This window comes from Festucalex cinctus, chromosome 9 (assembly GCF_051991245.1).
Source record: "Festucalex cinctus isolate MCC-2025b chromosome 9, RoL_Fcin_1.0, whole genome shotgun sequence".
Classification (NCBI taxonomy): domain Eukaryota; kingdom Metazoa; phylum Chordata; class Actinopteri; order Syngnathiformes; family Syngnathidae; genus Festucalex; species Festucalex cinctus.
In genome coordinates, this window is record NC_135419.1 from 757,387 (window position 1) to 782,968 (window position 25,582).

Consider the following 25,582-nt stretch of genomic DNA (forward strand, 5'->3'; position numbering starts at 1 on the left):
ATGCTGTATTTGCTTTCCTTTTTTCTTTAGGTTCAAAAGATCAACTATGCAAACTTGTGCGTGTACTTTAAATGGAAGTGTTGCAGCAGGGATCGATCGATCGATCGATCGGTAGTAATGCTACTTTCTTTCGAATGTAATCGTCCCAGCAGGGCGATTTGGACTCAACCCTCGCACCCATCCTGTAAATAATCGGCCCGATTACATCATGCGAGGTCCGCGCCTCCTCCTCACCGAGCCCCCGCCGGGCCCGCCTGCTGATTGGCGGCCTTCCGCGGGCCGCCCGCCGCCTGATTGGCTAAAAAGGAGGGCAAGTCTGCACAAGACCGACTGACAGACTTGACATGCAGGACAGGACAGAGAAGCCGAACTGTTGTTGCGGCTTCCTCCTCATTCGACGGCCACACAAAAGGTTGAACACTGTACACGCGTTGGAGGTCAAATGTCAACTACTGACGATGACTGAAGAGACAAGTAAAAGCCTTTTTTTTTTTTTTAAAGCTCCTTTTTAACTCATTCACTCCCAACCATTTTCACTTAAGTGTTTTCCTGGATTTTGACTGATTTTTCAAGGCCCGCGAAATATTATGTTCTATTGCTATAAAAATATGGAACATACCAAAAGAGAGATTAGAGTCTCTTCTATTATCAGGGAAAAATAGTATATTCCTATCAGTTTCCGCTGTGCAGCAATTAGCAATAGAACATACCTAAGTTGCATCGTTTTTCTCAACTCTGCTTAGAACTGTGGGAAAACTGTGGGAGTTTTAACATGGCCTGGTTGATCTCTTATACTCTGCTGCCACTCAACCATTTTCTGCAGTAGAGAGACTGCATAAAAGCCTTCTCTATGCTCTGGCATAAAAAATAAAAAAATAATAATAAAAAACGTATAAATACGTCTTTGGGACACTTAAAACATTTAAAATATGACGTATTTATACGTTTTTGGGAGCTAATGAGTTAATCATACAACCAACTTGTTTCCAGTATTATTTAAAATGATAATTTACAAAATAAAATAATAAGTCATACAAGTGTTCTGAGTTATGAGCCTGGTCAAGGAACTAATTGAATTCATATCTCAAGGCACCACAATACACATTATTTTAGTGGTGGACTGACTCACTGCTCTGTATTAAATATAACATATCTGTTGAAATAAATCAGCACTCCGTTGCGTTCTACTAGCACAGCACAATAATTGAGCATAGAGTGCTTTAGTGTGTGCGCGTGTGTGGGTTCCGATGCGTTGAGTTCACAAGTGACATCTGTTAACGGCACTCTGACTGGCTTATGTAACAACAAAAAAGAAAAGAAAAAAAAAGCGAAATAAGGGAAGTCCTTCTCCCTTGGTCAGACACTTTCTCGTTTTGCTCTTAAACTTGAGCCTCTGAGTGGAATGTTCAGACAACAACAACTTGCATTACAAACAAAAGTGAGGTTTTTATTGCTTTCCAAAGAGCTCTCTTGTGTCATCCATTCCCATGTTTGCTCTTTGGCAGCGTGTGACGACGCAAACGTGATGAAGGCCTCATTGCGTTTATGCAACGTCAGCTAGCGCAACTAATGACGTACGTGGAATCTCTCGCCGTTTTGGACGCCTGATGATGTTCCCGCCTCGAAATATATCCCGCCCGGCTTACACAAGACACCCAAATGAGGTGATGTCATGTCTTGTTGTTGCTCTCAGTTCCAACACAAACAATTAACGCACTTAAACGCGGTGACTTGTTGGCTGCCGAGTCTGAACTCACTATCATCGTTTCTCCATGTCATTAAAAAACAAAACAAAAAAAAACATTCATTTACAATAACTTAATAGTAATTCCTAAAAATGACGTGAATTGTTGTCACTTCTGTGAGACAAATATTGGCTACTCACGTTGGACTCAGTCACTTCGTCTTATCTGCAAGATTGAATAATGATAATCCATCAAAGTGCATAACTTTTGACTTGTGTCATCCCACACAAAGTCTGAGAGAAAATGGCTGCTGTTGAAAATGTTACACACCAGTGGAGGACAGGAAGGGCCTTCTACTCTTGTCCATCAGATGCACTGACATCAATTTGGAATCAGAATCATTGGGCAATCCTGAAGTATTTGAGTATTTGATTTTTCTGTCCTTTGATTGGCTGGTAGGAGCAAAACTTCTTACAACTAACTTTGACGAGCAAAAACATTTCATTTTCTTATGTTCATGTTATTTACATTCATAGTGATTGTCATTGGAAGTGTACTTACAGTTTTGTGGCTTATAATGTGCAGTGTGGAAGGCAAAATGTACCAAAAGGTACCAAATGTAGTCTGCCGATATGTTCCAAATCATGGAGACTGCCTTGAATGCACCCACACCTTTAGAAGGGAAAAGCAAACATCCGTTGTTTGAGTTGCTTGTGGACTATTTAAGCTTGTGATAGCACATTTGACAATGAAGGGATTTTTTTTTTTTTTTTTTTTGCATGACTAGTAGCATAGGATAAGGGCACAAAATGTTTAGAACTTGCCTGCACTAACATTTTTTTCCATGGCAAATATACCACAAATGATGATCCCAAAACAGTTGAAACTTATTTTACAATATATAACTCATAGAGCCATTTTCAGCAGTAAAAAAGTTCATATTTTGTCCAGAATGAATTTGATAACTTCATTATTTTACTTTTAAATCTGCATTTTCCCACTTGCTGTCGACTGAAGATGACATCACCCGTGCTGAGGAAGTAGCTAACGACCAATCATGGTTCACCGACCAAACCCAGAAAACAGGTGAACCATGACTGCTCGTTAGCTACTTCCTCAGCACGGGTGATGTCATCTTCAGTCGACAGCAAGTGGATACAAATGTTTTTTTTAAAGGTATTAATTGTGCATGAAAAATAACAAAGTTATCAAATTAATTCTGGGCAAAATATGAACTTTTTACTGCTGAAAATGTCTCACTGAGTCAAGTTGGAGTTTACTGTAACATCAAACACAACAAAAAGAATTACACACCCAGTATATGAAAATTACAAAACATGCTTCGTTTGAGAAAAGTCACCGTTGCTAATGCTAGCAGTCAATGGGCAATCCTATTGACGGGCTAATAGCAATTTAGCATCAAGTTCACGGAGGGATTTACTTTCAAAAAACAAAAAGTCTCACAAAAATACTGTCACAACACATACAGACAGTTAATATAACAATACTCACATACACGTATATATTCTTCCAAATGTGTGAAAAGCATTTATACTTGTACTAATAAAATTCAATCCCACTTTCTGCTTTTACTCTTTTTATTTTAATGTAAGTATCTCAATAAGTAAACCAGGAACAGCATGTGTGTGTGTTTTTTCTTTCTTTCTATTCTTTATCGTATAAATTGAGTTTTGGCAGTTGAATATTCGCCGTCTGACTAATTCCCAATCATGGTAAGCTCAATTTGCCCTGGCATGAAAGTCAACATGAACCATTTTTACACTGAGCTCATGTTTGCGTAATATAAAATAAATAAATAAATAAATAAATAAATAAATAAAATCAAGCCCCCCAGTTTTGCCCACTCAATGGGAACTATGCAGTTTAAAAAAAACAACAACAATTTTTGGCTCCATACGGCAAACCCAGAATGGGCGTGCTTAGTTAAACAACTCCTGGGACAAAACAGGCCTTGGCATTCATGCATTCATAGTTACATGCCCACGCACACACACACTTGCACACACAAAGTCGTTCTATTGTTTCCCTGTTGTTGGTGCGGATTGGATGAAATGGTGCAGCTGCCATGGAGAGTCGGCCATTGTCCTGTGGTGAACTTTGTGATGTTGCTCAGAAATGACAACGCGTGATCACTGAAAAAGAAGCACACGCTGGAGCGGAATCCAAACTGCGTGCCTGCGTGCGTCTGAAAGCCTCCCTGGAGACCACGCCCACTGGGGGTCCTTATGTAACCAATACTTTCCTTCCTCAAATGATCTGAATGCATCGTGGAGGATCGGATGATGTGGGCTGTTTATACGAATGTGAAACTGACAAACAAGCTAAAAGGCCGGCTTGTCTTCCCACCACAATCCTCCATCGTCGACCATCCGCAGATTCTGTCCATCCAAACAGAAAACAAAACAAAAAAACATAAGAGCCAGTCCGACATTATGTCCAAATAGGAGCAAGCAGAGTTGTATAGTTGGGATTTGACGGAGGAGCTGCGATTGGCTGGCGACCAGTCCAGGGTGTAATAACCCCGCCTACTGCCCAGAGCCAGCTGAGATAGGCTCCAGCACCCCCCGCGAGCCTTGTGAGGAATAAGCGGTCAAGAAAATGGATGGATGGAGTATGGAGGAGAACATTCTCCAGCTGCTGTGGACGACCGAGCGCACGCCGTTGAGACGTTTTGTCTCTCGGCTGGACGAGCTGGTTGAAGTGGCTGGGGAGAGGGACTTCGTTTGTCACTTTGTTGCCAACATTTAACATTTCCACAAAACTTTGAAGTACTGACCAAGAACCTGATATATTTTGCTGCGCTGATGAAGGTGGGCTTCCAAAAATTCATTGCCGTTTTTCCTCATTACAGTCCACTGGCTCCAATTAAAGTGGTGCATTGGCTAACCAGATCCAGAAGAGGGAGTCACACTTGCACAATGACCATCCACATCCAACAAGTAAGACGTTTCATTGTTCCGCTTTGGCTGAAGTTGATCCTCTGATACATGGATGACGTCATCAGATTGCGTGTCTCATCGAATAAACGCAAAAGAGGCTCATCAGCCGTTTGGCGCCTTTGAAGCCCATTTTGTATTTTGTGTGATGTCGTCTGGAGAACTGCCTGATCAATTGTGCGCTTGGGGGGCGCGCAGCAATGCTAACGACATCAGTGCCGGTCTTCGTCGTATTGTGAGGCCTCGGCGCGCACAATGACGCGTTCTTCCTTCGTTGGGGCCTGATGCCGCTTGCGAGACCACGCTGTACGTAATATTGCGTAACACTTTCCAATAACTGCACATCAAGCTTAGTTCAAGTACTGCACGTGCTTACAACACGTAATAGTGGGATGTTGTTTACTGAAGCAGCGAGACTTGTTACCAGAGCAACCGGCCGGGTCTGATCAATATGAGCTCGTGAGACCTCAGTCAGTGTAAAGCCGACTGCTCCCAACGTATTGATCTTTATTCACATGTGCCGCAGGTCAACCTGACAGGACTCATAAAGATATCATGTCTACCTAAAACCGGTCCAGTCCAGAATCCCGTCATGTAAAGTTTGACTGGAGAGTTGGATTAGGGTCAGGGGCAAGGGGCAGCGTGCCCCACTAAGGTCATCTCTTTTTGAATACCAGAGGTCATCTCTGTTCCAATGAAGTGCTGCAGTGTTCCCTCGCTATAACGCGGTTCACTTTTCGCGGTCTCTCTGTATCGCTGATTTAAAAAAAAAAAATTTGTGCAATTGGCATTCTTTTTTTTTATAGTAATGTACCTATATTTTAATTGTTGTTGTTTTTTTATGAAGGTTTGAAGAGAACGTGTAAACGAGAGAAATGTGAGAAAATATAAATGCCTCAATGGGAAAAGTGTATAAATTGTGTGGTGAGGGTTTTGGAGCCTTAAAACATTTCGAATAAATGTAAAACGTAAAACTAACTACTATTTATTGCGGGTATTTTTTGGAACCTAACACCAGCAGAAAACGAAGGAAAACTGAAACCCAAAGTTGGAACTTGTTGTCGTCTATCACTAACCGAGCTAGCACAGTGATGATTATACACGAAATATTTCTATTGTCACGGTCAAACAGAAAGACATCATTGCAGCCTCAAGACTGAAATGAAGTCTGATGTAAGTATTAACGTTTTTTTTGTGTGGTTAGTGACGTTTCAAGCACTTTAATCAATGGCAATGTAATGAATCAGTGACGGAAGAGCGAGGAGTGCATCAGGGCTCAGCTCTGAGCCCCTTTTCTTTTTTGCAATCCTAATGAACAGGCTGACGGACGAGCAAAGACGAGAAATGGAATCGTTCACGATGATCGCACTTTGTTGTTGGGCATGCACATGAACTCGACCCCGAGCAACGAGCGATCAGACAAAACAGCGCGCCAAGGACGAATCTTCCGAGCAATTCAGGTGATCGAAATTTGCTGCGTCTGCTGGATCGGCTACAATTTTATTGCAGTTGTGTAACGTTGTTACCGATCGCTTGGATTTTTGCCATCTGTGTGGTTTTTGTAGCTTGCTATTGGGCATAGACTAAAATCAGAGCATAACCCAAACGTTTGCATTTTTTTTCTTCTTTTTAAACACCATTGATGGTGCACCAGACAATCAAAATGTCTGCCAAGTGTGCAATCATGCAGCTCCATGCAGCACACTGGGCACATTTAACCCAAAGAAATTACAACAGGGTCATTGCGGAGACATTAGCAAACAAGTCTCCGTTACCGGCGACTCCGCAATGCTGCCGATTGGCTGCTAATGTTTGCTCGGGGGTTTCTCAAGACATGGGCAGGAGAACCTCGTGCACGGAGAATCGGTGCCACGCCACTCGGAGGCCTGTTTTGTCTGGGCATGCAAGAGGACTGATGCACATTCTCGGTTAATGACCGTGATGTTATTACAAGCTAATCATTGGTGTGGCGCCAGCAATTGGAAAATAATATCATCAAACATGGCCATCCAAAATGGGTCACGGATATATTGCAATGACTGAAAAACATTCGTTCAACATTTAACATTCCGAATGGTCAATAGTTTGTAAAAAAAAAAAAAAAAATCTCTTGTGCACTCCCGGGCCAGCTGTCCCTGGTCTGGTTGACCCAATTAACCGCAACAAGAAAACGAAAAGGATCTGGTGCAACCATGTTGCCAGGAGGAGAAAGACTGTCGGTGCAAGTTCACTGCAATAAAGCAATCAATCGGGTCGGGTGAAAAAGGCAGCAGACGTGTTTCGTCCTCACTTCCTGGTTGCCCTTCATCACACAAGCGTCATTTGTCGCCCTTTAGGAGGGAGGGGAAGCAGCCCCGTGCATGCCGATTGGCTGTTTGTGGGGAAGCGGTTGCTAAGGGACGTGATGTCGATCTGCACAAGGCAATTAGGACGCCATATTTAGGTGTCATTATTTTATTATTGGGCGTGCAAGGGGACTTTATATTGACGCTGACAAAGACATCAGTGATTCACTACCAAATGCTTTAAGAGGTATTAAAGGTTATGTTTATGGCTCCACATGCACATCATTTATAAGTCAATTTATTGCAAATGAAAGCGTTATCAGCGCTGACATGCGAAGGCGTTCGGTCTTTATGACAGTAAGATTGTTGGGTCAAGGCGGGGGAAAGAACTTCAAAATAAATATTTGACTTTGTGCTTGTGAAATGAATTCAAAGTCATTGATAGGAAATACAGTATGCACACTAGCCATAACATTCAAATGCATTTGTAACAGGCTAATGAGATGAAAACCAATTTGCCTAGAAAAACATCCCGCTGACCTCACACAACTGCAAACATTCTCGCGTTACGTTTGTTTGTCGGGAAGAGCAGTCATGTGCCAAATCAATCATGTCCATTTGACCCAATTTGTGTTGTTGAGCTGACCAAGTGTCAGAAATGACAACAAATCCAATTAGACATTGTTTGTTCCGATCAAAATTTACTGTTACTTCGAAAATCAGAATTCACTGAGGACAATTGAAAAAAAAAAAAAAAAATCCTAAAAACAAATAACTTTTTGTTTTATTCTATTGTATATATTCTAATTGTACAAAATGATTACATTTACTCTGCGATTGGCTGGCGACCAGTCCAGGGTGTAATAACCCCGCCTACTGCCCAGAGCCAGCTGAGATAGGCGCCAGCACCCCCCGCGACCCTTGTGAGGAAAATGGATGGATGGATTACATTTACTAAACAAAAATGATACCTTGTAAGTTTAAATACAATTATACACTTTTAATAATTTGACTGACACACGTTATATAAAAAAAAAAAGAAAAAAGAAAAAAAAAGTGGCAACCGATTTCGAGCATTTTAACTCATCTTTCAAGGCAATAAGAATATTGTTTGCCTTTACTACATACACAATGTGGGTACTAAATGTAAGATCGAATTCCATTCATTGTAATTTTACTAATCGTTATTAAACGTATTTGGCAGTCAGAGTTTTTTTTATTTTGAGAAGGCAAACTTAATTTCACGGAACTGCACGTTGAAAACTGATTGGCTTTGAAATTGAGCTCAACATTGGGTCGGTCAGGTGCACTTCCAAGGCAACGAGCCAGTTGTGTTAAATCTCCATGCTAAATTAAGAGGCATCCTTTCCTGCCTGTAAATCCCCAGTAAATCCCCGATGAGCACCACGCAAAGCTGCTCTACCTGTCCCACATAACGCACCTTGGAAGCACTTTACACAACTTGCAAGATTTGGCGCAAACATCTTACATCAACTTGGCTTTCCAAGAAACTTTCAGTAAGACTTTTAAAAAAATAAATCAGGAGTGTATGCATAGTATTCATGTTCTTGTACTTATTGAACGGAAATAAAAATGTACTTCAAGTAGCACACAAAAGTTGAAATTACACATGCTGTTTGAGGATTGTTCAAAAACAAATTGCAAATGTTTTAATTTAATTTATAAAAACATAATCACCTAACATGCATGTTTGAACAATTCTTTCATGTACCACCAAACTGATTGTGTCTTAAGAGAAAGAAAAACAAGCCATAGAAAAAGGTTCCAATTATTTATTTATTCAATTACACAATATAAAATAAATTTGAGCACATATAAGATGAGCCAGAAGACCTTGTCGAAGCTTTCGAGCAGTTAAACATGATGAAAATGAACAGGGCCAAACAAACAAGGCACGTTAGGCCAAGTTAGAAACACTGAAGTGAAGAAAGCCCTTCAAGCTCAGCATTAAAAAATAAAAATAAAAAGGAGGGAGGAGGGACAGAATAACCAGCATTCCAAATTTCCCCAACAGTCAAACTTTTTTTTTTTTTCCTCCCCCCCACCCCCCAATTCATAAGCTGCTGTGCTTCATCAGGATTCACGACAGTTCAACCTCCACCAAAAAACTACAAATTGTGAGTCCTGCTCAAGCAGGACGACGACGTGCAGCAGGCGTCACTGGTTCATGTCGGAAGGGAGGAGGACATGGGAGTGCTGACGGCCCCGCTCCGTTGCGAAGCGACTTCCCGTCACACATCCCATCACGTCAAGCAGTCCCGAGGGAGGAGGAGGAGGAGGAGGAAGAGGAAGAAGAAGGCCAAACGCTTTCTATCTCATAAAGTTTCCGCCTCCGATCTCTCGCTTGTACCTGTTGGTCAGGTGGTCCGCCTGCATGGTGAGCTTGGACAGAACCCCGAAGAGTCCGCGCAGGTGAAAGTGAAATTGTCGCTCCAGGTCCGAGTTGTCGTCCAGGGGGGGCGCCCCCGTGATGGGCTTCTGCTGTTGCTCCTCCTGCTTCACGGCCATCTCCAGGAAGCCGGCGCCGGCGCTCATCTCCCGCTTCAGCAGACCCCACTCCATGTCGTTCTTGATGGATTTGAGGAGCAGGTAGTGCCCGTACATGTCTCTCTGCTGCTTGCTGGGACATTGCACATCGTCGTCCTCGTCCAGGATGTTGTTATTGTTGTTGGCTTCCGTCTGGCTGGCCGCCTGCTCCTCCAGGGGCATGTCTCGCAGCAGGCTCGGCACCATGATGGTCTCGTCCATGTTGTTGGCCGCCGCGATGAAGCGGTGCATGACGTTAATGAGGGAGTGCTTGTTGGTGGCCGAGTCGCTGTTGATCTGCATCATGGCTCAAGGCTTTCCAAGTGTGGCTGGCAGGTGGCGTTAAGGTTTGACCTGAAAAGTGTCCAACATCCATCAAATGGTGTCCTCTCAACTAAACTGCCATAAATTAATCTCTTTCAGTAGCATGACCTTGACTTCCTGCATCAAACAAACTAGGATTAATTATTCTTTCCGGAAAATAGAATTTACCTGAATTTCGAGGTAGCTTGATGAGATGGTTGGGTCACTGGTAGAAAAATATCCAAGTCTTGTTTGGGGGGCTCCGGTGACAACCCGCCGTGAAGAAAACGTAAGAATTTCCTCGTCTGACAAACGTCTGAATCTGTTTATATACCTCGCAGCCGGCGGGTTGCAGTGCTGAAAGCCAAATCCTGCCCATCCGTCAGATTCCGGTGATTCCATTGGCCGGCGGACCGGATAAAGGCGGGCCTTAAGAGCGTATGATCCAGTTTGAGCCAATCGTGAGTCACCAACACTCGCGTCAATCAAAACGTCTTTAATACGCACAATTAGCCGTCAGCATCTTTGAACATTGAACAAAGCTAACACCGGCGTCTACATGTACGCCGTCTTTTGTTTTGTTTTGTTTGTGCTATGGAGATAAAACGCCTCTTTGTCACACAGTGTGCCTACAGAGAAGAGACGCTGAATGGCTTTCAACGTTATGGCTAATGTCAACTTTTGTAGGCCGCTAGCGCCACCCGGTGTTTGTTCGGTCGCTCATCATTTTAACGTTCCAAAGAGTCATGTTCAAGTTCAACATGCATTTTCTGAACTTCTCATATTACTAATTAATAAACGTTCTTACCACAAAATAGGAGCAGTTTCTCTTACAGTACAGCGCAGTACCAATTAGTGTGTGTACGTTGGGGGCACAGGTGACTTTCAAACGTGACGACGGGTTATGACGTCAATAAAAGTGTCAGACTCCGGGAAAAAAATAGCACATTTTCGAAGTCAAAGTTTAATTTCAAAACTAAACTTTAATACATACAATTAAAACAGGAGTTCCATCGGTAAATAAATAAATAACTAACTAAATAAAGCTCTTGTATATATTGGAACCCATTCAATTGTAGGCTACCTCACGTTGTGGCCTGTAAGAGAATTATAATGCTTTGAAAGACCAAAGGATCTGATATTATATTGATAACTTCATCACCCGTCATTAAATGCTCAACTCAAAACCAAAAGTCACCAGACACTTCATTGGGCAACAACATAAAGGTTGTATTGAAAATATGTTTGCCTTTTCAAAAGCCAATGCTCAAATTTCATGATAGTGTTCATATGTTAATGTGACAATTTGTTACTATCAAACATTTGCAAAGGCAGACAGCTTTTGTATAAGAACCTATTCCATTATTTGTACCACGTTTGGTACCATGACATAAGTCCTCATATCTTAACAATCGAAGTTTACAATTCATTTCTTGACCGCTTATTCCTCACAAGGGTCGCGGGGGGTGTTTACAATTCATCAGTGATTAAATGTATCATTGTAATTGATACCAGAGTAGATTTGATCCACTCACGCAAATATGTCTAAGGGGGGAAATAATTCTGCCATAAACACAATATACTGTAGTTGTATTCTGGTCTTTCATTGAAATGCAATGCATAATGCACCCACAATTAAGCATTTTTATTGAATTAACATAAGTCACGTATACAATTGTGTGCATGTGGACATAGAGTGGAGGAAAGTCTCTAACACCCATTTTCAAAAATAAATGACAAAAATGATACGGTGTGTTTTGGTGTTCCGAATCAACGTATCCATTCTGGGATCTGTAAAAGTACAGGTTGTTGAGGACACACAAGTTATGTGAATTCACCCTTTATTTGTTTTTTGTTTTTTCTTTAATTATTTTACATGCATCCACAGAGAAAAAACAGTTCAACACTGATGACTTTGATATGAAAATGTGGGTTATTGTAGTTGGCACTTAAGATACGGCCTCATCACCCTCATAAATAACCTCACGCACAATCCCTTGTCAGTTTGTCATTTTACCATCCGATACATACTTAATCAAAATTACAAAATAAGGCAATGGAAATATTTAAAGGCGAGAAACATGGACACAATATTGAAAGCACAAAATAAAGCAATAACATTGACACAATGACATCTAAGCTTCACATGTATTCTTTTTTTTTCTAAGTAAACAAAAACAAGTTGAAATGTTTGGAACAAACTACACTTTTCTTTAAAACTCCCTTTTCAATATTCCCTTCTGCTCCAATGCCGATTAAAAAAAAGAAAAAAAAAGAAGCAGCGAGTTTGGTTTCTCACTTTATAAAGTCTAAAAATCACAAGCGTGTCAGTCATTTAGGTTGGGAGAGGCACACAAGTCACCTGGGAAAACGTAAAAAACAAAGTGCTGAAACATTTTTGATTTGAGTTGCTTAAACTGGATGCAATTGGGATCTTTTTACCTGCGTGAGGCAGAGGCACACTTTACACCATCTCGTACTGGTTGTTGGTTATGTATCGAGACAAGCAGCAGGCCAGGAAAATCCCAATGAGCTGAGGACATCATCATCATAAACATTATAATAAACATTGAAAACATGCTAAATCAATGTGTGAGCTGATATTTTTTGCAACCATTATTGAGTGGTACCTTGACTTGCAAGTTTAATTTGTATAGCAAATATATTTTCCTTGTTAGAATTAATGACAATGCCATGAATTCATACAGCACCACCAAAGCCCATTTTTTTGTATGTGTTTTATGAGGAAAAAAAAACACACACTATATTGCAGCATAACAAAAGAACAAGTAATGAAATAAACTACGTACTGTTGTATGATGAGTTATGTGTGTGCCTATAAGGGGCGTGGCCTAGTGAATAACATCAGTAGCTTGAGTCGGAGTTGCTTCTTTCAATAATTTATGTGTTTGACTGTCCTGTTTAATAAAGGGCACCAAGTACATCGCTGACTGTGGCTCTCCTTTCCCACATCTGGTGGCATTACAGTTCATGTTATTCTTTCTCCTTCACACAAGCAGTGGCATAGCCTACTTGAAGTTGACCTGCAACTCATTTTTTGCCGAACTCAAATAAAAAATAATAATTAAAATTTCAATCAAACAACAATGCTCCTGTAAGTCAAAGTATCACTGCACTAATTTTGTTTGGTGTTGCACGTACCTGGAAGAAGGCAATTCCGAAGGAGATCCCAGCAATGATGCCCAGGTTGGACTCCATCACGTTAGTCACCAGTGAGAAGCAACCCTGCGTGCAAGACAAACGATGCATACATGATCGAGAAGGTCACGATTGCTCGATAAAGCATCCGTCCTCCACGCGGGACTGGAAACTCACGGTGTTGTACACTTCATTCTGGGCCTTGTCCAGATCCTTGAGGGTCTCCGGGGGGCAGTTGGTGTTGACTTTGCAGCAACTGGCGGGGATGCCCTGCTCTTTGAAGTAGTCCGTGTCGGCCCAGTCCGTGTAGTTTTTCACGCCGCAGCATTGCAACTGCATGTGAACAAAACAACACAAGTACATGTGCATTTAAAAAAAAAAGAAAAAAAAAAAGGTCAAATGTCAGAAGAGAAAGAAAACTGGCAGTTAATTAATACAGTACACTTTTATGAGTTTACAAGGCTTCCCAATGCTGCATTACATTTACAATTTACTAGTTGCTGTCATTTCAAAGCACAGTACTGGATTTGTGCAAACAGTGGCCAGGGGCATTTACAGTACGTAACTCCTGCTTAACGGTGTTCAAAAGGCCTCAATAGTGTACTCCAACATCTGCGTAAGAACAATAGGATCAATGAAATTGAGTATTTAACATTTACTACAGTCATGAGGAGCTTGTCCTCTGGAATGCATTACGTCATCCACACGAGTCCTGAAATGAGCGTGTGGATGATGTAACATGCCAGTGAAGCTCCAGGACAAAAGTTTGCTCGACTTAGGACTTTTTTTTTTTTTTCCTAGCCTAAATATACTTAATTAGAATAAGCAAACATTTAATTATAAAATAGTGAAAATGTGTATGTGAAATTGATTAAGAATAAAATCATTCATATGAATATTTACCTGTACCGTTACTGTAATAGAAGCTCATGAACTATAATGATACAAATTAATAAAAAAAAAAAAAAAAAGTTCAATTCAATTTGAGGGAAAAAGGAATAATGCAACAAATAGTACAGGAATCCTGACAATGGAAACGAATGCTTGGAGATCCCGGATGACTTCTTACAGTCCTCTGGATGGCGTCCACCGCAGTTCTGCTGCTCTCGGTGCTGTTGTAGGACTTGACTGCATTTTTGTACGCGATGCCTAATTTTGCCTTTATCTGCAAAAGTCCAAACACACACAAAAAATTGATGACATCCTTGTCTTATCCCTCATTTCGTGCTTTGGCCACCAGTAACTCACCTCGTGCCTGAAGATGAAGCCCGATATTCCGGCCACCAGCTCGGCCAGGAACACCACAGTCAAGAACATGGCGTACTGTCCAAAGAGAAAACATATCAAGCAAAATTGCATAGAACCTTTACCTTAAAAGCATGAATTTGGAGTTTTGGCCCCCCAGCCCCCCCTGCTGACCAGTTTGAGCATCCACGGGCTGCCGCGGCATGTGGCGAAGCAGCCGAAAAGCCCGAAAATGATGATGGCGGCGCCGGTGCCGATGAGGACGTAAGGCGCGTTTGTGGTCTCATCGGACGCCAGCGCGATGTACGCCTCCAGGTTGACCTTCCCCCACACGCCCACCGCCAGAAGGATCATGCCTGTGAACTGAGGAACAGCAGCAGCCAATCAGCATCGCCGTATTTCGTATGTTCGGGACACGTATCTAGACTTACATTTGAGTGCTCGCAGATACCGACACTTGATCATGACATTACATCTCGGAATTGATTTGTGGAGTTCATTCAGTTTGTAGAGTGTTTACATTCGTATTAGTGTCAGAGTAAAATTTACTTGGGGGAAAAAAAAAAATAATAATAGTGAAGTTTTTTCAATTAGAAATTCCAAGTAAATTTTACAAGGAGAGTTTTGAGTACATTTTTACCAGCATTTAAAAAAAAAAAAAAAAAAAAAAAAAAAAAAAAGAACTCAAGCGTTGAGGAACAAACTCATGACTCAGCTTGGGAGGCAAGCCACTCTACCGCCTGAGCCATGCCACTCTTGCCGTTTGCCACTATACTGCATTGCTGCTGTGTCCAAAATGAGATCAAAAACTTCTTGGAAGTACAAGTATTGTATTCTGCCTGACAACAGGAGCGGCATGGCTCAGGTGGTAGAGTGGTTGTCTCCCAAGTCCCAACCTGAAGATTGTGGGTTCATTCCTCAACTTTGCATAGCTTTTTTTGTTGTTGTTTTTGTTTTGTTTTTTAAATAAAACTGCTCAAATGTACTCAAAACTCTCCTTGTATAATATACTTACGATTTCTGAGTGAAAACAAACTTGACTTTTTTTCCTTTTCTTAACAGTGCAGGCACTACATCAGGAGTAGGGAGCTCCCTCCCCCAATACAGCTGACTTCACTCAAATGATCAAGAAGCTCTGTAGAAACCTGATAACGATCCTGTTCATCAAATCAGGTGCGTTGGTGGAGGGAACCATCAAACAGGCAGGACAATGGCTCTAAAGGACCAGGGTTCCCTACCCCGGACTACACTACACGATTTTTCAATTTCATTTAATTTTTTGATGTAGAAACGTTTTTGTTCAAATACATTAACAATGCATTTAAAAAGCAGGTTAGATGTTTAAAGCATGTTTGAAGCATGTGGTAGGGACTTTTTTTTGTTTTGTTTTAATAATTTCAGTTGTATTGAGATCCAATTCCAAACGGATTAATTTCCAACTCTACGCTTCCGTCTCAGTTTGAAGCTGCGGCGTTATCGTCGTCCACAAGTCACTTCCCTGAGGTGGGGGGCGGGGTTGCACACCACTGGCTGCGGCAGCCATAACGAGGACAGATAAACGCATGCGAGTGAACTTTGTGTTGGCTGCAGATGGCTGTTGTACAGTGGAGAAAGATAAAAGCTGCAACAGTAACAACTAATCGCGATCTTATTTGATTTCTCCTGTGGAACATGAACGTATGTATGCAGTGCACGTTTTCCTTACTGAATTCTGAACTTACAAACTGCCAGCGTGTTGTGTGGCCAGTTTTTGTACATAATGCATTATGCTTCTTCCTTGTTACCCAGACCCGTCTCAAAAGTACGTTTTAGTGCACTTTATATGGTCTTTGAATTTGTGGGTACTAAGTCTCTTTTCAGTGCCATATTCAGGAAGCGCACGGAATATTATGACTAATATCAGCTTTGAGCTCTGCTTTTACATTCAAGTGTCAGCAAAAGCAAATATACATTCCCTTTCAATTGCTTTTAAAAATTCTGCCAATAATGTCACTATTTTCATGTCTTTTGATTTTGCAAATATTATAGAAGACTTAAATGAGTGCTAACATTTTCATCATGGAGTCGAGTCATTTGTCTACTAGAGTTGTTCTTGTTATTTATTAGTAAGGACCAAATGCTACATAAGCGGAAGTGATGATGTCATCATCAGTTGATACTGATGGATGGACAAATCTTAAATTTGAATTTCCTTTAAAAAATAAAATAAAAAATCTATTATGTAACTTTTCAGCTTATGAAGTCATTAGAAATCTTTTTGTTGGACAGAAAACAAGAAATCGTTGAACATTAACATGACATACAGGTTGTGTGCTATCTTGAGATTGAATGTTGATTTTCCTCTAACTTTAATATCAACATGTTGTTTACTTGATTTGTTTGCTTTTGGAAAAGGAACAGGGAGTAAGCTAATGTATATGTAAGCAGTGATTAAATATATAATTGTATTATTATTTTTTTAAATCAACTGGTCTAACTTTGTGATGTCAGTATAGCCCATAAATTTCGATCGTCCGGACTGGATTTGGATGATGACCCCCTTCCCACTTGACGACGTCTTCTTGCAGTGCTTCAACTTCTTCAATGGACTTATGCACTATTTTAGTACTAATGTTTAGTATCTTAAACTATGTAAATTGTTGTCCATTCGGCATCTGTAAATTAATTACAATTTAACAAAGTGAGAAACCCCCCCCCATTTATTTATTTATTTCATTATCAACAAGACACACTGTATAGGTTGTGTACTGCCTTGGGAATATTATTTTTGACTCTGTTTACTTGATTTGTACTTAATTTAGGTGGTTAGGCTCCAGCATGGCCGCCCCCTTGTGAAGATAAGTGGTTTGAAGAATGAATATAAACAAGACTGACTGAACAATCCTTTGAAGATGGTCGACAAAAAAAAAAAGTCACAACTTTGTTGTTAAAACAATTGCCGATTGCCAAGGTGAAAGAGTTTTTTTTTTTTTTTTTTTTTAGGGCAAAAACGAACTATGGTACAGTACTTGTAAAGTGTGCGTAACTAGTGACGTCATCGCGGTTAAGTCTTCTCTTTAATTAATCGCCGACCACTGCAAGATATGTTCTTCAATGTAAATTTGTGTTGAACTGTGTCAATAAAAGCATAAAAAAAATTATAATAATAATCGCCGGTCGCTGTGCTCTCAAATAACGGCAACAAAGTCCCTCGGGTTTTTGTACTGGCATTATGTGAAACTTTACTTCATTTCACAACTTTACAATATGACAAACGTCGTTTTTTTTTTTTTAAATGATCGCTTGTTAGCCCGTTTGTAGCCCATTGTTGCCGTTAGCTTGTTGTCCTGACTCCTGCACCCCCCCCCCCCCCCCCCACCCCTTCCTCCACATCGACATGGTCGCAACTCACCCAGAAAATGAGACTGTAGGAGATGAGGAAAGTCTTCAGGCAGGTGATGACCGGCTTCGTCTGAAGCCGACGTGACGGCGGCGACATGTTCGGCTTCTTTCGTTCGCCCGTGAAGTCAAAAGAAACAACGCAGCTGAGTTCAAAGCAGACCCCGGAGAAGGGAAAAAAAAAAAAGTTGGTGGGGGGGTTACGTCCGAGGAAAGCTCGAGGGGAAGTGACGTCACTGGCCAGATTTACTTTTCCCGAGGGAAAAACTGTTTAGCAATGTCAAGTTAGCCACTGTTTCTCAACTTGTTGCTCACCGGCGTCGTTTTCAAAATAAAATAGAGTTGCGAACCATGGCAAATTTGATGCGTGTAATTATAATTTACTACAAGTCTATAAAGAGAGTCAGTTAAAAAATTATATTTAACAAAAACAACTTTGAAAAAAATGCAGACAAATTAACTGAGATACATGAAGTATTTTATGCCGAAGGTGCAAAAAAACCCGGTTAGTGGCCAAGTCTGAAAAGAAATGTTTTTAACTCAAGGGTATTGCCATCTGTCAACCTTTCTCTCGGCCGTTGCTTTCAAAATAAAGTAAGTAACGCGTCTCATTGGGAAATCTATTTGCACACGCAGTTTTTACTCATGCATTTTATCAAGAAACCCGCTTTAAAACGCTTAAATCTGTAAATAAATGATGTAATATTAATTAAAACGATGCAACAAACACGAATGAGCAATCTTGGGTATTTTAATCTGAAGGGTCACAAACTGAAGGGTCACAAACTCCTGAGGCGCTCATACTATTTTATGTGCAGAAACTCAGATAATCACTGGACTAACACGCAAGAATTACTGAATGTTTGGGGAAAAAAAAACAAATAAAAAAACCTCCATAAAATCCCACATCATTTCAAGAATCTCTTTCTCTCTCGCGCGCTGTAATGTCATTGAGTGACAAGAGCCAACAGCGCCCCCCGGTGGATTTGTATTCGCCACTGAAGTAACGAGGAAGGCTGAGGGCTCCTTAGACAAGACAAAAAGCTATTTCCCACGGGAGGCCCGCCAGTGAGGCTTTTTAAAAGTAGTTTTAGTTTCATTTGTCAAGGTTTTGAGGAGTGCGACATTGTTGTGAGTCCGACTTGGGACGTCAACGAGAAGCTGCGCACGATTTTCCCCCTCCGAGCAGTGTCATCTTTTTTCCGAACAGAGGTTTGACTATGACCCTCACCCGTACCCCGGTTCTCTTCTTGTTCTTTTTATATTTCACAGGTGAGTCAATGAAGCTTTTATCATGATAACTTTACTTGTGTGTCTTTACTGTATGCTCTCACTCAGAAAAGTCAGTCAAATATTTTGGCAGTCTACTCTTTAGTAATAACATCTGCATTAAACGCAGATGTGGTTAATATTTTAAGACCCCGCTCTCACTTCAGGAAAACAACATTTGGGATTCCCCGCATATCAGGAGCAATGAAGGTTAAAAAATATATTTTTCGTTGGCAGCACGGTGTACTTATAGTCATTTCTAATACATCTCTGTCAGTTTACATTTTCAAATGATCACTTAAACATCATTCCTAGAAAATTACAATGTCCAAATACTTTTGCTGATGTAGTGTAACAACACATGACAATAGTGGGCTTCCAAATTGTAAGCTAACACCGTCAATTTCCACAGGAAATAATGTACCATGCACAATCATGAACGCAAGTTACATAAACAAATGATGCATGTAAATAAATGTATGTAGGCACAATCTGTGGTCGTCACATTTTGGGAACAGGGCCCAGTATATATGCCCACTATATGTCAAAATTGTCATCTAAAGGATATGCATATTCTCTATTCGTGTAGCAACTTCATAAAAAAAAAAATATTAAAATGTCCAATGTCTCATTTGTGATTGCTTGGTGTGTGTTTTTCTTTCTGCATGCTCATCTTGTGTTGAAATGTTTCAGAAACATCACTGATAGCAATTCCATATGTGCGAATGCTGGAATGTTATGAAGCTTTTGCCAAAGGAAGTTTGTGTGGCCGAGAATCGTCAGTTAACAGTTCCAAAAGTGTTTCTGTCAAAGAACATTCGTTGGCCCTGGGAACATTTTTACTCACTTCCATGAGGCTTTTTTGTTTTTGTCTTCCAGTTTTCCATGTTCCAGTTGTGTTTGGGACAACAGAGGACGGCGGCTACGATGACGTTGCCGAGGACGAGGATGATCTTCGCCTAGACTACACCAGTATGTATGGAAATTATGTACACAAGTATAACAATGTACTAATACCAATTTAGAATGTTTGTTTTCATTGTAAATGTGCATTTTCACCAATAACAGCATTAAAAAAAAAAATGACATGGCCGTTGGGGAACCTCACGAATGGCCGCCCCCGAGGATGGACACAAATGGATGGATTTTGCTGTTCATATTCCACAAACATGATCAGAATACCATATTTAGACTTTATTTTATTATTACTGTATTTGGGGTTGACGTAAATAAAAATGTGACCTGTGCTACACGTTAGCATGTACATCTTGTCCATGCGCACATTACATATGGCCTCCGTTTGCCATCAGAACTTCACTGGTGTCACTCGCCGCGCCTCGTCCACGGGGAGCTGTCCTGCCACTCCCCCCATGGCCGAGCGTACCGGACCACCCAGGGCACCCGCTGCAACATGAGCTGCGAGCGAGGCTACCGCCTGATCGGCCGAAACTCCATCCAGTGTCTCGGCAACCGCCGCTGGTCGGGGACCGCCGTCTGCCGCAGTGAGTGCCAAAAAAGATCACAGTTCATCGCGGGGGGGATACGTCGATGCCCTGCCATAATCATAATTGCTTATAGATACCAAAATATGGCGGCGAAGCACTTCAAACGGAGATCACGAAACATCAACACAACACGTTTGACGCGGACACAATCAGAAAGCGATCTTCCCATTTCGTGCAGAGATGCGATGCAGCGTGTTGGCCCTCATCCCGCACGGCCGCTACACGTGCACTCAGGGCTTCGTGGTGGACTCCAGGTGCGACTTCACCTGCACCCCCGGCCATCGCATCGAGGGCGAGCACTCCCGCACGTGTCAGCACGGGGGGACGTGGAGCGGGTTGCAGCCCATTTGTTCAGGTACTCGTCACACTGTCACACAAATCTACTTACTTAAGTCGCGGGACACATAACAGATACTTTGGAAACAAAAACACAGATTGCTAACAATTCAATCTGTATTACAAATAACGTAACTTCTTCACACTATCACAAATCACATATTTATCCGAATTATATGTAATCAAGGAATGTCTATCTTGATGTTGGGTTAGGACTGGATTAGGGTTACAATTACTGTCAGCATTAAACTCATTGGCTCGCAGCCATTTTCATATTTCGCAATCCCGTTCGCTCCCGTTTGCTGTTTTACTGGATTTGGACTGATTTTGCAAGGCCCACAGAATATTATATTCAATTGCTATAAAAACATGGAACCTATCAAAAGAAAGATTAAAGTCTCTTCTTTCATCAGGAAAAAAAAAGTATGTTTCTATCTGTTTCCGTTTTGCAGTAATTAGCATTAGAAGAGAGCTAAGTTTCATCAGTTTTCACAAATCGATTTAAAATTCAAAGTAATTGAGCTTTTTTTTCAACATGGCCCTGGTTGATCTCCTTTGCTCTGCTGTCACCTGCTGGCCGTTTGTGTAATAACTACCATTTCTGCAACCGTTCTTTGCAGTTGAGAGGCTGCATCAAAGCCTTCTGTATGCTCTAGCATAAAAAACCCCAAAACAAAAACGTCTTCGGGACACATAAACATAAAAAAAACAAAAACGTATTTACACGTCATTGGGAGCAAATGAGTTAAGGTCAATTCTAAAGGTTCATTCCAGTCGATAGCTTGAATGTGAAGTCAATTTGCGTTTGCTGACTTGTAACGTGTTTCTTTTTTTTTCACAAGCTCAGCTCTCTAGTGGCTCACGTTGACCAAAATAAACATTTTTCCTCCCACGCTACGAATGGAATGTGACGCTGCGCTCACTCAGTCTTCACGTTTCATTGAAGTGAAGCTGCGGTTCTGAAAGTTCTGAAAGTTCTGAAAGTTGGGGGTCCACGACTCATGTCTGAACTAAATCAAGAATTCAACCACAAGGTCCGTTTTCCATCAAATGTGTTGCGGATCTCCAACTGATTTCAGATACAGAAGCTCCAAAAATCCGGTGCCCGCTCTCCAGAATCAAAGTGGCAGAACCTGGACAACTGACCGCCAGGGTGACGTGGGATGCGCCGGTTGCCACGGATACGGCCGACAAAACGCTCGAGTACGTCCCCGTTCAACTTGAGCGCCGTTTTCATATGGAAAGAGCAGTTGGACTTTTTTCTTGTCTTTGTAGCGTGATCCTCGTGGGCCAGCAGCCCGCCACGGACTTTAAGGAGGGCGCCAACATCGTTCGTTACAAAGTGTACGACCAAGCCAGAAACAGAGCCGCCTGCAAGTTTATCGTCCGTGTCGAAGGTGAGCAGATGACGCACGTTCCTTTTTTAGATTAACTGCAAAGCAAACAAACAAACGAGAGAGTACAGCAGAAAAAAAAAATACAATTTGGATCTCCTTTCTTTTCTTTTCCTTTTTTTTTCTTTCTTTCTTTCTTTCTTGAAAAAAAACGAAAAAAAAAACCGAACGACTTCCTTTCCGTTTCTTTTTTTTTTCCTTTTTTTTCTTTTTCTTTCTTGAAAAAAAGAAAAAAAAGAAAGAAAAAAAAGAGAGAGAGAAAAAAAAAGAAAAACGAACGACTTCCTTTCCGTTTCTTTTTTTTCTTCCTTTTTTTTCTTTCTTTCTTTCTTGAAAAAAAAGAAAAAAAAGAAAGAAAAAAAAGAGAGAAAGAAAAAAAAACGAACGACTTCCTTTCCGTTTCTTTTTTTTCCCTTTTTTTTCTTTCTTTCTTTCTTGAAAAAAAAGAAAAAAAAGAGAGAGAGAAAAAAAAAAGAAAAACGAACGACTTCCTTTCCGTTTCTTTTTTTTCTTCCTTTTTTTTCTTTCTTTCTTTCTTGAAAAAAAAGAAAAAAAAGAAAGAAAAAAAAGAGAGAAAGAAAAAAAAAAAAACGAACGACTTCCTTTCCGTTTCTTTTTTTTTCCTTTTTTTTCTTTCTTTCTTTCTTGAAAAAAAAGAAAAAAAAGAAAGAAAAAAAAGAGAGAGAGAAAAAAAAAGAAAAACGAACGACTTCCTTTCCGTTTCTTTTTTTTCCCCTTTTTTTTCTTTCTTTCTTTCTTGAAAAAAAAAGAAAAAAAAAGAAAAAAGAAAAACGAACGACTTCCTTTCCGTTTCTTCTGTTTCAGTGAGGAGATGCCCCGCCCTGTCTCCGCCTTTGCACGGCTCCCTCGCCTGCTCCTCCGACGTCACCAACTACGGCGCCGTGTGCGAGTACAACTGCGACGGCGGCTACGAGCGCAGGGGCGTGGCCAGTCGGGTTTGCCAGCTTGACCGCAACTGGAGTGACGGGCCTGCGGAGTGCGTTCGTGAGTAGAATCCATCGTTTGCTCGGTGACGAGGTCGGTCGTGTCCAATCGTAACGTACAGCCGCTGAGGAAAGTAACTTGAATGAGATTACTGGTTTGGAAAAATGATTGAAAGAAAGAAAGCAATCGGATTAAAATAAGTAACGCGTTAGTGACGACACTGAATACATAGAGATTCATTTTCTTCAAACTTTCGTCTTCCTTTTTTTTTTAAAAGAATTTTTCTGACTTTGTTTTTCATACTTTTTTTTTTTTATTTACTACCTTTATTTCAAAGTTGTCATCTTTGGAAATTTTATGGACATATGAGAATTTTCTGCCTCTCACCCCCTTTTTTTTTCTTTTTTTTATGACTATTTTTTTTTGCTATTAATTTTCTGCCCTTTTTTTGGGGGGGGCAGTTGCATGGACATTTTACGCTAATTTTCTGATTTCATCTTCCTTTTTGGACATTTTTTCCATCAAGCTTTTGTCTCTCTTTTTTCTGACAACTTATAAATTTGGACTCTCTTTTTTAAATATTTAATTATTCATTAATACAATCTAATTAATGAATTTGAGCCCATTTAAAGAATATTTCAACATGTTAAAAAATAGTAATGTCTACTTTTTTTTTTTTAGCGATCAAGCCATCTCTGCCATCTAGTGGTGAATGGTGATATTACAACTTAAAACTACATTTAAAAAAAAATGAATCAATTGCCTGAACGTAAAGCGAATACTATAAATTTTTTGTGTGTGTTTTCCAGCCATGGCGATCGAGTCCAACGTGGAAACGGCGTCGGCTCTGCTGCGTCAGTTCTTCCAGAAGCGACGACTCCTCATCCTGTCTGCGCCGGACATGGCCGACCCGGAGTACCAGCTGCAAAACATCATGATACAAGTGACGACAACTTGACCCCCCCCCCCAAAAAAAAAAAGCGGTCACCGATCTCTCTGCTTTTGTCCCGCCCCCAGAAAGCCGAGTGCGGATTACAACTGCGCCACGTGACGCTGATCGAGCTGCTCGGCTCGCCGCCGGATGAGACGGGACGCATCAAGGACAACAATTTGACCTCGCCAGTTGTCGAAGAATTGAGGTATCTTCGTTTCCATGGATACACAAGAAACTTATTTCGTAACATTGGTACACATCGCTCGCAATCTCTCATATATTTGTACTCACGTTCCCCAAATATGAACAGAATGACACTAAACAGACACTCGTTCATCTTAAGTCGAGGCAAATGTATACGGTCGATTTTCCAGTGGGGAGTCCAATTTGTGCGAAGGCACGACTCAATTTTCCAGACTGGAAAATGCTTTCATTGAATCACACGCATCCACGCTCGATCCCACTTGTGTGACATTCGAGCACCTATTAAAGGATTTGAACGGTTTTGCCCCCGCAGGCTCACATTCCGAATTTCCCAGCAATACTTCAGCATGGTGCTGGTGGACAAGCTGGGGCTGGATCGCGAACGCTTCATCACCCCCGTGGCGTCGGAGGAGCTTTTCTCCTACATTGACAGCTTCTTGCTGGATGAGGAGGAGCGGGAGAAGCTGGAGCTGCACCGGGACTTCTGCCATATGGACAGAGAGGAAGAGTGACGTGCTCACAGGGGTCATCTCATGAGGAGGAGGGACAAGAAAACACGGATGGACTCAGGAGGAAAGTTGGACTTCTAACTTTTCTATATCACCATGAAATAGAACACCAAACATATCAATACTTTTTTTTTTTTTTTCAACTTGTGTTACCAATCAGTTATTTCTGGGATAAATTGTAATTGTAGCTGTCAAAGTACTTTATAGTTACATTTTTTTTACGTTTACTTTGACTCTATTTTTGTTAAGAAGAAACAGTAGTTTTCCATTTAACATTCTACTGTTATTCTAATTATTGCGCATGTTTTGCTTTGTCAGTCAGAGATTTCCACCCGCCACATGAAAGTTTCGCCAATCCAATGCAGCGAACGGATACTTGCATGAACACGTCATCTCTCAAACTGTCAAACTGTTTCAAAGTGACGACATTTCATGAAATCTGGTGAAAACAAATGACGATTTCATCTCGACAGGTTTCATTAGACCAAATGCCTCAATTTGTTATTTGTTTCTTTAAAAGTTATATTGTTGGGCAATATTAGAATTTGCACATTCCCATTTGATATTTTCGTCTAGTTCACATTCGTGCACTGATTTAAAAACTAAAATAAAAATAAGACCAGTTCTTTTAGTATTTAAGTAGATTCTTCATTGGGTACCTCTTTTCAAGAAATTATTAAGACAACTGCTTCCTACTGTCACTTAAAGGGATAGTTCAGATTTTTTTTTTTACATGAATCTCTATTTCATCCTCACTTCCAGTGTGTGCGATCAGCACTGACAGTGTTCTGTGACACGAGTTCTGGTCGGGTTTTGATCGAGAGGAAAATAGGCCGGCAAGTTGGCTGGGGTCAAGTAAATAAAGCTTTTTTCCTTCTGAAAACAACTTTCACAAAACTTCGCCCTTTTAAAAAAAAAAAAAAAAAA

The 25,582-nt window shown here is 40.9% G+C and overlaps 3 protein-coding genes and 1 long non-coding RNA gene across 4 annotated transcripts in view; 1 reads left to right on the forward strand and 3 right to left on the reverse strand.

The window, feature by feature from the left end:
* The window catches only part of LOC144025450 (uncharacterized), a 15,216-nt gene extending 4,472 nt beyond the window's left edge, over positions 1-10,744 (reverse strand). Inside the window, exons 1-2 of the long non-coding RNA XR_013284866.1 lie at positions 10,586-10,744; positions 2,247-2,357 (exon numbers count right to left, since the gene is read on the reverse strand). This is a non-coding gene — a long non-coding RNA (uncharacterized LOC144025450). The remainder of the gene's footprint in view (positions 1-2,246; positions 2,358-10,585) is intronic.
* On the reverse strand, positions 8,706-10,233 carry mid1ip1l (MID1 interacting protein 1, like). The gene is made up of 2 exons (XM_077531473.1): positions 9,967-10,233; positions 8,706-9,828 (listed from the first exon to the last, which is right to left on the reverse strand). The coding sequence occupies exon 2, from the start codon at positions 9,778-9,780 to the stop codon at positions 9,259-9,261; it is 522 nt and encodes a 173-aa protein (XP_077387599.1). The 5' UTR covers positions 9,781-9,828; positions 9,967-10,233; the 3' UTR covers positions 8,706-9,258.
* A 663-nt stretch (positions 10,745-11,407) lies between the features above and the next one.
* tspan6 (tetraspanin 6) lies at positions 11,408-17,794 on the reverse strand. Its single transcript, XM_077531472.1, has 8 exons — positions 17,573-17,794; positions 14,356-14,544; positions 14,185-14,259; positions 14,006-14,101; positions 13,114-13,269; positions 12,940-13,023; positions 12,220-12,310; positions 11,408-12,139 (listed from the first exon to the last, which is right to left on the reverse strand). Exons 1-7 carry the CDS (start codon positions 17,657-17,659, stop codon positions 12,242-12,244), a joined length of 756 nt encoding a protein of 251 aa, XP_077387598.1. The 5' UTR covers positions 17,660-17,794; the 3' UTR covers positions 11,408-12,139; positions 12,220-12,241.
* Positions 17,795-18,448: 654 nt separating this feature from the next.
* srpx2 (sushi-repeat containing protein X-linked 2) lies at positions 18,449-25,541 on the forward strand. The gene is made up of 10 exons (XM_077531844.1): positions 18,449-18,831; positions 19,708-19,800; positions 20,139-20,330; positions 20,512-20,688; positions 21,749-21,872; positions 21,945-22,066; positions 22,889-23,068; positions 23,818-23,951; positions 24,026-24,147; positions 24,460-25,541. Exons 1-10 carry the CDS (start codon positions 18,780-18,782, stop codon positions 24,656-24,658), a joined length of 1,395 nt encoding a protein of 464 aa, XP_077387970.1. The 5' UTR covers positions 18,449-18,779; the 3' UTR covers positions 24,659-25,541.
* The last annotated feature ends 41 nt before the right edge of the window (positions 25,542-25,582 follow it).

Bases quoted from the DNA above. Each gene is read 5' to 3' on its own strand.
- mid1ip1l (XM_077531473.1), bottom strand. From the start codon at position 9,780: ATGATGCAGATCAACAGCGACTCGGCCACCAACAAGCACTCCCTCATT.
- tspan6 (XM_077531472.1), bottom strand. From the start codon at position 17,659: ATGTCGCCGCCGTCACGTCGGCTTCAGACGAAGCCGGTCATCACCTGC. The intron at 13,024-13,113 runs GTGAGTTTCCAG...TCTTGCACGCAG, and splicing joins AGAATGAAGTGTACAACACC to GGTTGCTTCTCACTGGTGAC. The intron at 12,311-12,939 runs GTACGTGCAACA...TGATGTCCTCAG, and splicing joins TCGGAATTGCCTTCTTCCAG to CTCATTGGGATTTTCCTGGC.
- srpx2 (XM_077531844.1), top strand. From the start codon at position 18,780: ATGACCCTCACCCGTACCCCGGTTCTCTTCTTGTTCTTTTTATATTTC. The intron at 18,832-19,707 runs GTGAGTCAATGA...TTTGTCTTCCAG, and splicing joins GTTCTTTTTATATTTCACAG to TTTTCCATGTTCCAGTTGTG. The intron at 20,331-20,511 runs GTGAGTGCCAAA...CATTTCGTGCAG, and splicing joins GGGGACCGCCGTCTGCCGCA to AGATGCGATGCAGCGTGTTG.